Here is a 13991-nt window from a genome sequence, read left to right as displayed (position 1 = left end):
AAAAACATTTCTCACTCACTCACATACAAACATTTCTCTTTCACTCATAATTACCACACACTCAATAACTTACTTACATTTTCCACTCACTCACTCACTCACTCACTCACTCACTCACTCACTCACTCACTCACTCACTCACTCACTCACACAAAAACATTTCTCACTCACTCACTCACTCACATACAAACATTTCTTTTTCACTCACTCATAATTACCACACACTCAATAACTTACTCACATTTTCCATTTACTCACTCACTCACTCACTCACTCACTCACTCACTCACTCACATACAAACATTTCTCTTTCACTCACTCATAATTACCACACACTCAATAACTTACTTACATTTTCCACTCACTCACTCACTCACTCACTCACTCACTCACTCACTCACTCACTCGCACAAAAACATTTCTCACTCACTCACTCACTCACATACAAACATTTCTTTTTCACTCACTCATAATTACCACACACTCAATAACTTACTCACATTTTCCATTTACTCACTCACTCACTCACTCACTCACTCACTCACTCACTCACTCACTCACTCACATACAAACATTTCTCTTTCACTCACTCATAATTACCACACACTCAATAACTTATTCACATTTTCCATTTACTCACTCACTCGCTCGCTCACTCACTCACTCACACAAAAACATTTCTCACTCACTCACTCACTCACTCACTCACACAAAAACATTTCTCACTCACTCACTCACATACAAACATTTCTCTTTCACTCACTCATAATTATCACACACAATAACTTATTCACATTTTCCATTTACTCACTCACTCACTCGCTCACTCACTCACACAAAAACATTTCTCACTCACTCACATACAAATATTTATTTTTCACTCACTCATAATTACCACACACTCAATAACTTACTCACATTTTCCATTTACTCACTCACTCACTCACTCACACAAAAACATTTCTCACTCACTCACTCACATACAAACATTTCTCTTTCACTCACTCATAATCACCACACACTCAATAACTTATTCACATTTTCCATTTACTCACTCACTCACTCACTCGCTCACTCACTCACACAAAAACATTTCTCACTCACTCTCTCACTCACCCATTCACTCACTCACATACATACAAACATTTCTCTTTCACTCACTCATAATTACCACACACTCAATAACTTATTCACATTTTCCATTTACTCACTCACTCACTCACTCACTCACATACAAACATTGCTAATTCATTCACAATTACAACACACTTAATAACTCAGTCACATTTTCCAAATACTCACTCAATCATTAACAATTTTCATGCACACTCGAACAATTCTAACTCACACACATTTCTTTACTGTCCAACTCACTCACTCAGTCACTCACTCGCTCATTAACAATGCCCATAAACCCGATACCTTACTCACATTTCTCACTCACTCACTAACAATTCTCACTCGTAAGTAATTTTCATTCCCTCACAAACAATCTCACTCCCTCACTAACAATAACTATTCACACTCAGTCAGTGAGTGAGTGAGTGAGTGCCGGCGTGACGCAGTGAGACAGGGACAGTGAGACAGGAGACGCCACTTAGAGAAAAAGGGGGCGTGTACAGCACCTGTACCTTCAATGAGCAGTTCCTGCCCATGACTCCCCAGCAGGGTGCGGGACAGGAAGGGGGCAAAGTCCACAAAGATCTCCCTCAGCAGGGGGGCCACCTTCTCCAGGGCGCGCTCCAGCTTGGTGGTGATGCTGCGGTCACATGACACAGCACGCGGGTTAGCGCCGTGCCAGGCGGAGGGCGAAACGACACGCGAGCTAAAGGGGGCAACACAAAGCCTCCACCTACTGGAAGTGTGTGGCGGCGCTTATACGACACAGAATGAGCAGTTAGAATTAATTTTAAAATTGTGAGATGGAGGCGGGGTCAGGGCGGGTGACGAGGGGGGGCGGGGCTTGTACCTAAAACACTGTCCTGCATCTCGGGGGGCTGCCTGGAAGCCTGCCAGGGAGCTAAAAGACTTAAGCTCAGGGGGCGTCTGACCGCTGCGCAACGCACACTGCGCCACCTCACAATAGGCACTGCAACACAAACACACACACACACACACACACACACTGATTAAGGCACAATGAAAACACACATTTAGTCACTCGTTAAAAGCGACTTTCCGGAAGTGACGTTAGAAGTATTTATTAAAATAGGCAACAAGAAGAAGTGCTCAGGGGGGGCGGGGCTAAGAGCACAAGGACCAATGAGTGAAGCCGCAGCAGGTGCAGGAAGGAAGTGAAGGAGAAAAAGTAACAAAATAAAAGTTGTGACTGAATTTGTGCCGAGCAGGGTTGGTTGCGTGGACAAAAGGCGCGCAGGAAGTGATCGCTGAGCAGTGGGAGGGGACACGCCCACAGCCAATCAGGTGACAGTGTCGACTGTCAGGTGTGGTTGGTTCTTGGCATGGAGTGAGAAGAGGAAATCGAGAGGAAGAAATTGTGGATAAAAGGGGAAACGTAATAATAATAATAATTATAATCATTTATATTTATAAAAGAGGAAAAGTCACCCGGACAGTTTTGGGGATTTTTTTATTTTCCCGCCACCGAAGGGAGCGGAGTTAGACCAACGTGGTGTGTAAATGAAAAGGGTGTCCCAAAGGAAAAAAGAAAAATCGATTTTCAAATTAATCCTGGTTCCTATTTGCAAAAGCTAATTGAAAAAAATACATACATAAAATAACTACATATATATACATATATATATATTAAAAAATATATATACATACATACATATTTTAAGTATACATATACAGAGATATGCATGTATATATATATATATTTTTTTTTTATATATATGTATATATACATATATACACACATATATGTACACATACATACATATATACACATATACACTTATTTACATATATATATATACACATACATACATTTATACATACACACACACATATATATATATATATATATATATATATACATACAAACATATATATACATTCATATATACACACATATATACACATATACATATACACACACACACACATATATATACACATACATACACACACATATATATATATATATGTGTGTGTGAGTTTTCCTTGCCCTTTTGTGGGTTCTTCCGAGGATGTTGTAGTCGTAATGATTTGTGCAGTCCTTTGAGACATTTGTGATTAGGGGCTATATAAATAAACATTAATTGATTGATTGATATATACACAATACACACACTTTTATATATATATATATATATATATATATATATATATATATATATATACACACACACATATAAATATACACGTACACACACACAAACACATATACATATATGTTCATATACAAATACACACACTTATGTGTATATATATATATATACACATGCACACACACGCATATATACACACACACATGCATATATATATATATATATACATACACATATATACACACACACATATACATATATATATATAAATACACACACTTATATATATATATACATATATATACATACACACAATCTACATATTTCAATTTTATTTTTATTTTTATATCTGTCCTTTTCCGCAACTTAAAATGTTTGGGTAGAATTGTATTAAAAAAAAAACAGTTTTCTTTGAAGTTACAGTATATAGAAATGTATCAGAGGTGTTCATCTAATTTATGGAGGAATGTAGTTCATCGTAGAATCGGCACCCAAAGTTATAAAAAAAAAAAAAAAAGTATTGATTTTGAATCGAGAATCGATTCTGAATCGAATCCTCACCCCCAAAATCCACCTTAGCCGCGCTCACCCTTTAGAGCACAGCCGCTAAACCTGCAGAAAATACTCCTTCTCAAGTTTCTTATGTCACACCATGTTCTTACACTTTATGCAGCATTTCTTACATTTTATTTCACTTCAAGATCTTATTCTTCAAAGTGATTTTTCCACTTTGTTGACATAGTTTGAGTTATCCATGCTTTACTTTCTACTTCGATAGCTGAGGGATTATAATCACATTTCTAATCAAAAATATTTATCATATTTTTCTCCTGGTCTTTATTTTCCATAGTTCATAAAAAATGAACAATATTTATCAATATAAATACGGTGGTAGAGTTTTCAGCCGTGTGGCCCAGCCCTAAGCAGTGTTGGACAAGTGTGTACTTGGTGAAGTGCACTGGTGGAAGTGTGTGTGTGTGTGTGTGTGTGATGCTGACCTCATGTTCTCCACGGTGTCTTCAGGCATGGGTGCCACCGTCTGGACGGCCGGCAGGTTCTTGCTGGTGGCGCCGTTGACAAACGACGAGGACGAGGACGAGGAGGAGGAGGCGGAGTCGGCGGCACCTGGTCAGGTAGGACAGAGGAAGTGCCAGGTTAGCCTTCGGGATGTTTTAACGCCGCTATTGTCGCCGCTTCTCGCCTGCGGATGGGCCCCGCCCCCTCTCGTTAGCGCGTTCACACCCTGATGAGCGCTCTGTGTCGCGTCTTACACAAATAGATCTAGTCTAACACCTTATAATGGGACTAGCACAGTACTCTCTGCTTCCTCACACACCTGCTGCGCCAGAGGATAAGAGGACGTAGCAGGAGGGGTCTTTGTTGAGTATTCACACCTCTCTAGATGGTCCATGTAAAAAAAAAAAAAGCTATATAAATCAACTCATTCTGTTTTGTTATTCTAAACTATTCTCCCATGTGCTAAAGTGAGGAAAAAGTGCGCATTTATCCAAGATATTATACATATTTAAAGTCAAATATATCACATTATATAGAACAGGGGTCACCAACCTTTTTGAAAGCAAGAGCTACTTCTTGGGTACTGATTAATGCCAAGGGCTACCAGGTTGATACACACTTCAATAAATTGCTAGAAATAGCCAATTTGCTCAATTTACCTTTAATAAATAAATCTATATATGTGTAAAAAAAAATGGGTATTTTGTCTGTCATTCTGTTGTACATTTTTTTTCCTTTTAAGGAAGGTTTTTTGTAGAGAATAAATGATGAAAAAAGCACTTAATTGAACGGTTTAAAAGAGGAGAAAACAGGAAAAAAAAGGAAAATTACATTTTGAAACATAGTTTATCATCAATTTCGACTCTTTAAAATTCAAAATTCAACCGAAAAAAAGAAGAGAAAAACTAGCTAATTCGAATATTTTTGAAAAAAATTATTTATGGAACATCATTAGTAATTTTTCCTGATTAAGATTAATTTTAGAATTTTGATGACATGTTTTAAATGTGTTAAAATCCAATCTGCATTTTGTTAGAATATATAACAAATTGAACCAAGCTATATTTCTAACAAAGACAAATCATTATTTCTTCTAGATTTTCCAGAACAAAAAAAATTAAAATAAATTCGAAAGACTTTGAAATAAGATTTAAATTTGATTCTACAGATGTTCTAGATTTGCCCGAATATTTTTTTGGAATTTTAATCATAAGTTTGAAAAAATATTTCACAAATATTCTTCGTCGAAAAAACAGAATTAAATTAAAATGCATTTATTATTATTTACAATTAAAAAAATTTATTTACTTGAACATTGATTTAAATTGTCAGGAAAGAAGAGGAAGGAATTTAAAAAGTAAAAAGGTATATGTGTTTAAAAATCCTAAAATCATTTTTAAGGTTGTATTTTTTCTCTAAAATTGTCTTTCTGAAAGTTATAAGAAGCAAAGTAAAAAAAAAAAAAAGAATTTATTTAAACAAGTGAAGACCAAGTCTTTAAAATATTTTCTTGGACTTTCAAATTCTATTTGAGTTTTGTCTCTCTTAGAATTAAAAATGTCCAGCAAAGTGAGAACAGCTTGCTAGTAAAAAAATAATATGTTAAAAATCGAGGCGGCTCACTGGTAAGTGCTGCTATTTGAGCTATTTTTAGAACAGGCCAGCGGGCGACTCATCTGGTCCTTACGGGCCCGCGGGCACCAGGTTGGGGACCTCTGATATAGAATATGTCTTTGGAAGTGGGAGGGGCCTATCCCCAGGTGCATGTCTTTGGAGGTGGGAGGGGCCTATCCCCAGGTGCATGTCTTTGGAAGTGGGAGGGGCCTATCCCCAGGTGCATGTCTTTGGAAGTGGGAGGGGCCTATCCCCAGGTGCATGTCTTTGGAAGTGGGAGGAAGCCGGAGTACCCGGAGGGAACCCACGCAGTCACGGGGAGAACATGCAAACTCCACACAGAACCCAGGACTACTCAGGACCTTTGTATTGTGAGGCAGACGCACTAACCCCTCTGCCACCGATATAATTTATAAGTAATCTAAATGGATATTAAGAGTATGTGAAACTTCGACTCCTACCTTGTTTACTTCCGTGACGACCTCCTTAAAGTTAGAAATATCAAGCAGCTAAAAAGCACCAAACATGGATAAGTGTCCAAAGAGTGTTTGACATTTTTTTCCCATCATGCTTTGCAATGAATTTAAATGAGTGTCATTTCAAAAATGTTTCTAGTGCATGGACATTTTTTTTTTATAACCACCAGAAAGTTCAGGGAGCAGGTGTTGACATTTTGTGTTTACCATGACTAGGGAAGGTTGTTTGCATCGGGGCATATTTAAAAGGTCACTTTGTACACTTTCTGGTGACAAAAATGGCAGCATTTTACCAAGTCTTTTCAAACGCACAATTATAGTTTGGACTATAACAGGGGTCGGGAACCTTTTAGGCCGAGAGAGCCATGAAAGCCAAATATTTCAAAATGTATTTCCGTGAGAGCCATATCATATTTTTTTTAACACTGAATACAACTAAATTTGTGTATTTTTAAGTAAGACCAACATTTTTTGAGTATAATAAGTCCCTTCTTCTTTTTAATAACATTATTCTGAAGCTAACCAATAAAAAATAAAATGTCATGTCTGTTGATCATGTTTTTGTTTGGCCATGTGCTGTTTGTCCTTTGGACTCTTTAAGTTCCTGTTTTTTTTCCCACTCCCTTGTCTGGTTTCCTTGGTTACTCATTTTGTCCACCGGTCTCTGGTGGACAAAATCCCCGCTCACCTGCTTCCCGAGCACTAATCAGAGGCAGCATTTAAGCTCGCCTTCGCCAGTCAGTCGCCCTGTGCTGACTTGTTTCATGCCTTGCCATAGTTTCGTGCCTCATGCCTACTAAGTACGTTTAGTTTGATTTATGTTCTTGGTCTGTTTATGCGTTAGCTTGGTTTTTTAGCCCAAGTTGTGCGATTTTTGTTTGTATCTTTTTTTTAGTTCAAATTAAATCATGTTTTTACCTAAATGCCATGTCTGCCTTCCTGGGAGAACGACCCCGCAGCAAGCGTGACATAAAATACTTCTTACCGTTAATGCGACTTCTTGAACAGGTGCGGTAGAAAACGGATGGATGGATATAAATGCATGGGAATGTTTTATATTTTGCACGTTATTTTTAGCACTGTGATTACCAGTGAAATTATTCATAATTATCCCGTTAAGCAATGTCAGCTAAGATTTATCCGAGAACCCGATGCAGTCATCAAAAGAGCCACATCTGGCTCTAGAGCCATAGGTTCCCTACCCCTGGACTATAACATAAACCTTGGCAATGTAGACTATGAAAGTCCCAAGACACCTTGGGTCGACAGTCTTAGAGAAAGAGCGAAGTCACCTGTGGTGTTGATCATGCTCTTGGGCGTCGCCGTGGCCGCAGCGAAGATGTTCGGCGTGCTGCCGGCCGTGGAGGCGGCGCCGGTGGTGGGCGTGGCCACGGTGTTGACGGACAGGCTGCCGGGCGGCGGCTTTTTGACGGGAACCACGACACTCCTGTGGGAGAGACGGACGAGTGGATTAAGTGCAAAAGTTGCTGAGCCGCACGGAGCGAGTGATTCTTATCGGCCGGGAGCATCGACTCTCTCGACGGATGAGCCTGACGGGACACTCGGACATCTCTAGGGACGCACCGATTAATCGGTAACCGAATATATTCGGCCAGATGTGGCAAAAAAATGCCACATTCGGCTTTCGGTGGAATGAGTAAAAAACAGGGCCGAATAGTGGCGTGTGACGCAATTTTTTGACGAGGTGACGTTGGGATATGTTGTGTACCTGTATAAGTGTATGAGGTTACAAGCACACACTTATTGAGATTTACTTGAGCCTTCTGTTTACATTATTAGCCTGTTGTGTAGGCTACCTGTATAAGTGTATGAGGTTACAAGCACACACTTAATTGAGATTTACTTGAGCCTTCTGTTTACGTTATTAGCCTGTTGTGTAGGCTACCTGTATAAGTGTATGAGGTTACAAGCACACACTTTATTGAGATTTACTTGAGCCTTCTGTTTACATTATTAGCCTGTTGTGTAGGCTACCTGTATAAGTGTATGAGGTTACAAGCACACACTTAATTGAGATTTACTTGAGCCTTCTGTTTACATTATTAGCCTGTTGTGTAGGCTACCTGTATAAGTGTATGAGGTTACAAGCACACACTTATTGAGCTTTACTTGAGCCTTCTGTTTACATTATTAGCCTGTTGTGTAGGCTACCTGTATAAGTGTATGAGGTTACAAGCACACACTTTATTGAGATTTACTTGAGCCTTCTGTTGACATTATTAGCCTGTTGTGTAGGCTACCTGTATAAGTGTATGAGGTTACAAGCACACACTTTATTGAGATTTAGTGGGGCCTCTGTTTACATTATTAGCCTGTTGTGTAGGCTACCTGTATAAGTGTATGAGGTTACAAGCACACACTTAATTGAGATTTCCTTGAGCCTTCTGTTTACATTATTAGCCTGTTGTGTAGGCTACCTGTATAAGTGTATGAGGTTACAAGCACACACTTAATTGAGATTTCCTTGAGCCTTCTGTTTACATTATTAGCCTGTTGTGTAGGCTACCTGTATAAGTGTATGAGGTTACAAGCACACACTTAATTGAGATTTCCTTGAGCCTTCTGTTTACATTATTAGCCTGTTGTGTAGGCTACCTGTATAAGTGTATGAGGTTACAAGCACACACTTAATTGAGATTTAGTGGGGCCTCTGTTTACATTATTAGCCTGTTGTGTAGGCTACCTGTATAAGTGTATGAGGTTACAAGCACACACTTAATTGAGATTTACTTGAGCCTTCTGTTTACATTATTAGCCTGTTGTGTAGGCTACCTGTATAAGTGTATGAGGTTACAAGCACACACTTTATTGAGATTTACTTGAGCCTTCTGTTGACATTATTAGCCTGTTGTGTAGGCTACCTGTATAAGTGTATGAGGTTACAAGCACACACTTAATTGAGATAAGTGTATAAGTGTATGAGGTTACAAGCACACACTTAATTGAGATAAGTGTATAAGTGTATGAGGTTACAAGCCCACACTTAATTGAGATAAGTGTATAAGTGTATGAGGTTACAAGCACACACTTATTGAGATTTAGTGGGGCCTCTGTTTACATTATTAGCCTGTTGTGTAGGCTACCTGTATAAGTGTATGAGGTTACAAGCACACACTTAATTGAGATAAGTGTATAAGTGTATGAGGTTACAAGCACACACTTAATTGAGATAAGTGTATAAGTGTATGAGGTTACAAGCCCACACTTAATTGAGATAAGTGTATAAGTGTATGAGGTTACAAGCACACACTTAATTGAGATAAGTGTATAAGTGTATGAGGTTACAAGCACACACTTAATTGAGATAAGTGTATAAGTGTATGAGGTTACAAGCACACACTTAATTGAGATAAGTGTATGAGTGTATGAGGTTACAAGCACACACTTAATTGAGATAAGTGTATAAGTGTATGAGGTTACAAGCACACACTTTATTGAGATTTAGTGGGGCCTCTGTTTACATTATTAGCCTGTTGTGTAGGCTACCTGTATAAGTGTATGAGGTTACAAGCACACACTTAATTGAGATTTAGTGGGTCCTCTGTTTACATTATTAGCCTGTTGTGTAGGCTACCTGTATAAGTGTATGAGGTTACAAGCACACACTTAATTGAGATTTACTTGAGCCTTCTGTTTACATTATTAGCCTGTTGTGTAGGCTACCTGTATAAGTGTATGAGGTTACAAGCACACACTTATTGAGCTTTACTTGAGCCTTCTGTTTACATTATTAGCCTGTTGTGTAGGCTACCTGTATAAGTGTATGAGGTTACAAGCACACACTTTATTGAGATTTACTTGAGCCTTCTGTTGACATTATTAGCCTGTTGTGTAGGCTACCTGTATAAGTGTATGAGGTTACAAGCACACACTTATTGAGATTTAGTGGGGCCTCTGTTTACATTATTAGCCTGTTGTGTAGGCTACCTGTATAAGTGTATGAGGTTACAAGCACACACTTAATTGAGATAAGTGTATAAGTGTATGAGGTTACAAGCACACACTTAATTGAGATAAGTGTATAAGTGTATGAGGTTACAAGCCCACACTTAATTGAGATAAGTGTATAAGTGTATGAGGTTACAAGCACACACTTAATTGAGATAAGTGTATAAGTGTATGAGGTTACAAGCACACACTTAATTGAGATAAGTGTATAAGTGTATGAGGTTACAAGCACACACTTAATTGAGATAAGTGTATGAGTGTATGAGGTTACAAGCACACACTTAATTGAGATAAGTGTATAAGTGTATGAGGTTACAAGCACACACTTTATTGAGATTTAGTGGGGCCTCTGTTTACATTATTAGCCTGTTGTGTAGGCTACCTGTATAAGTGTATGAGGTTACAAGCACACACTTAATTGAGATAAGTGTATAAGTGTATGAGGTTACAAGCCCACACTTAATTGAGATAAGTGTATAAGTGTATGAGGTTACAAGCACACACTTAATTGAGATAAGTGTATAAGTGTATGAGGTTACAAGCACACACTTAATTGAGATAAGTGTATAAGTGTATGAGGTTACAAGCACACACTTAATTGAGATAAGTGTATAAGTGTATGAGGTTACAAGCCCACACTTAATTGAGATAAGTGTATAAGTGTATGAGGTTACAAGCACACACTTAATTGAGATAAGTGTATAAGTGTATGAGGTTACAAGCACACACTTAATTGAGATAAGTGTATAAGTGTATGAGGTTACAAGCACACACTTAATTGAGATAAGTGTATGAGTGTATGAGGTTACAAGCACACACTTAATTGAGATAAGTGTATAAGTGTATGAGGTTACAAGCACACACTTTATTGAGATTTAGTGGGGCCTCTGTTTACATTATTAGCCTGTTGTGTAGGCTACCTGTATAAGTGTATGAGGTTACAAGCACACACTTAATTGAGATAAGTGTATAAGTGTATGAGGTTACAAGCCCACACTTAATTGAGATAAGTGTATAAGTGTATGAGGTTACAAGCACACACTTAATTGAGATAAGTGTATAAGTGTATGAGGTTACAAGCACACACTTAATTGAGATAAGTGTATAAGTGTATGAGGTTACAAGCACACACTTAATTGAGATAAGTGTATAAGTGTATGAGGTTACAAGCCCACACTTAATTGAGATAAGTGTATAAGTGTATGAGGTTACAAGCACACACTTAATTGAGATAAGTGTATAAGTGTATGAGGTTACAAGCACACACTTAATTGAGATAAGTGTATAAGTGTATGAGGTTACAAGCACACACTTAATTGAGATAAGTGTATGAGTGTATGAGGTTACAAGCACACACTTAATTGAGATAAGTGTATAAGTGTATGAGGTTACAAGCACACACTTTATTGAGATTTAGTGGGGCCTCTGTTTACATTATTAGCCTGTTGTGTAGGCTACCTGTATAAGTGTATGAGGTTACAAGCACACACTTAATTGAGCTTTACTTGAGCCTTCTGTTTACATTATTAGCCTGTTGTGTAGGCTACCTGTATAAGTGTATGAGGTTACAAGCACACACTTTATTGAGATTTACTTGAGCCTTCTGTTGACATTATTAGCCTGTTGTGTAGGCTACCTGTATAAGTGTATGAGGTTACAAGCACACACTTATTGAGATTTAGTGGGGCCTCTGTTTACATTATTAGCCTGTTGTGTAGGCTACCTGTATAAGTGTATGAGGTTACAAGCACACACTTAATTGAGATAAGTGTATAAGTGTATGAGGTTACAAGCACACACTTAATTGAGATAAGTGTATAAGTGTATGAGGTTACAAGCCCACACTTAATTGAGATAAGTGTATAAGTGTATGAGGTTACAAGCACACACTTAATTGAGATAAGTGTATAAGTGTATGAGGTTACAAGCACACACTTAATTGAGATAAGTGTATAAGTGTATGAGGTTACAAGCACACACTTAATTGAGATAAGTGTATGAGTGTATGAGGTTACAAGCACACACTTAATTGAGATAAGTGTATAAGTGTATGAGGTTACAAGCACACACTTTATTGAGATTTAGTGGGGCCTCTGTTTACATTATTAGCCTGTTGTGTAGGCTACCTGTATAAGTGTATGAGGTTACAAGCACACACTTAATTGAGATTTCCTTGAGCCTTCTGTTTACATTATTAGCCTGTTGTGTAGGCTACCTGTATAAGTGTATGAGGTTACAAGCACACACTTAATTGAGATTTCCTTGAGCCTTCTGTTTACATTATTAGCCTGTTGTGTAGGCTACCTGTATAAGTGTATGAGGTTACAAGCACACACTTTATTGAGATTTAGTGGGTCCTCTGTTTACATTATTAGCCTGTTGTGTAGGCTACCTGTATAAGTGTATGAGGTTACAAGCACACACTTAATTGAGATTTACTTGAGCCTTCTGTTTACATTATTAGCCTGTTGTGTAGGCTACCTGTATAAGTGTATGAGGTTACAAGCACACACTTTATTGAGATTTACTTGAGCCTTCTGTTGACATTATTAGCCTGTTGTGTAGGCTACCTGTATAAGTGTATGAGGTTACAAGCACACACTTTATTGAGATTTACTTGAGCCTTCTGTTTACATTATTAGCCTGTTGTGTAGGCTACCTGTATAAGTGTATGAGGTTACAAGCACACACTTATTGAGATTTAGTGGGGCCTCTGTTTACATTATTAGCCTGTTGTGTAGGCTACCTGTATAAGTGTATGAGGTTACAAGCACACACTTAATTGAGATAAGTGTATAAGTGTATGAGGTTACAAGCACACACTTAATTGAGATAAGTGTATAAGTGTATGAGGTTACAAGCACACACTTAATTGAGATAAGTGTATAAGTGTATGAGGTTACAAGCCCACACTTAATTGAGATAAGTGTATAAGTGTATGAGGTTACAAGCACACACTTAATTGAGATAAGTGTATAAGTGTATGAGGTTACAAGCACACACTTAATTGAGATAAGTGTATAAGTGTATGAGGTTACAAGCACACACTTAATTGAGATAAGTGTATGAGTGTATGAGGTTACAAGCACACACTTAATTGAGATAAGTGTATAAGTGTATGAGGTTACAAGCACACACTTAATTGAGATAAGTGTATAAGTGTATGAGGTTACAAGCACACACTTAATTGAGATGAGTGTATAAGTGTATGAGGTTACAAGCACACACTTAATTGAGATGAGTGTATAAGTGTATGAGGTTACAAGCACACACTTAATTGAGATAAGTGTATAAGTGTATGAGGTTACAAGCACACACTTAATTGAGATAAGTGTATAAGTGTATGAGGTTACAAGCACACACTTAATTGAGATAAGTGTATAAGTGTATGAGGTTACAAGCACACACTTAATTGAGATAAGTGTATAAGTGTATGAGGTTACAAGCACACACTTAATTGAGATAAGTGTATAAGTGTATGAGGTTACAAGCACACACTTAATTGAGATAAGTGTATAAGTGTATGAGGTTACAAGCACACACTTAATTGAGATAAGTGTATAAGTGTATGAGGTTACAAGCACACACTTAATTGAGATAAGTGTATAAGTGTATGAGGTAACAAGCACACACTTAATTGAGATAAGTGTATAAGTGTATGAGGTTACAAGCACACACTTAA

General features: G+C 37.8%; 1 protein-coding gene across 1 annotated transcript in view; it reads right to left on the bottom strand.

Annotated features, from left to right (window-relative positions):
• LOC133552146 (neurobeachin-like) overlaps nt 1-13991 on the bottom strand; it is a 208396-nt gene that overhangs the window by 40812 nt on the left and 153593 nt on the right. The window contains exons 34-37 of the mRNA XM_061899502.1: nt 7633-7787; nt 4232-4358; nt 1970-2089; nt 1632-1759 (exon numbers count right to left, since the gene is read on the bottom strand). Of these exons, the coding sequence (XP_061755486.1) occupies nt 1632-1759; nt 1970-2089; nt 4232-4358; nt 7633-7787 (530 nt within the window). The remainder of the gene's footprint in view (nt 1-1631; nt 1760-1969; nt 2090-4231; nt 4359-7632; nt 7788-13991) is intronic.

The sequence above is a fragment of the Nerophis ophidion genome, linkage group LG04 (assembly GCF_033978795.1).
Source record: "Nerophis ophidion isolate RoL-2023_Sa linkage group LG04, RoL_Noph_v1.0, whole genome shotgun sequence".
Taxonomy (NCBI): Eukaryota; Metazoa; Chordata; class Actinopteri; order Syngnathiformes; family Syngnathidae; genus Nerophis; species Nerophis ophidion.
The sequence above is the reverse complement of the archived record's forward strand: the minus strand, read 5'-3'. Positions and strand labels throughout refer to the sequence as shown.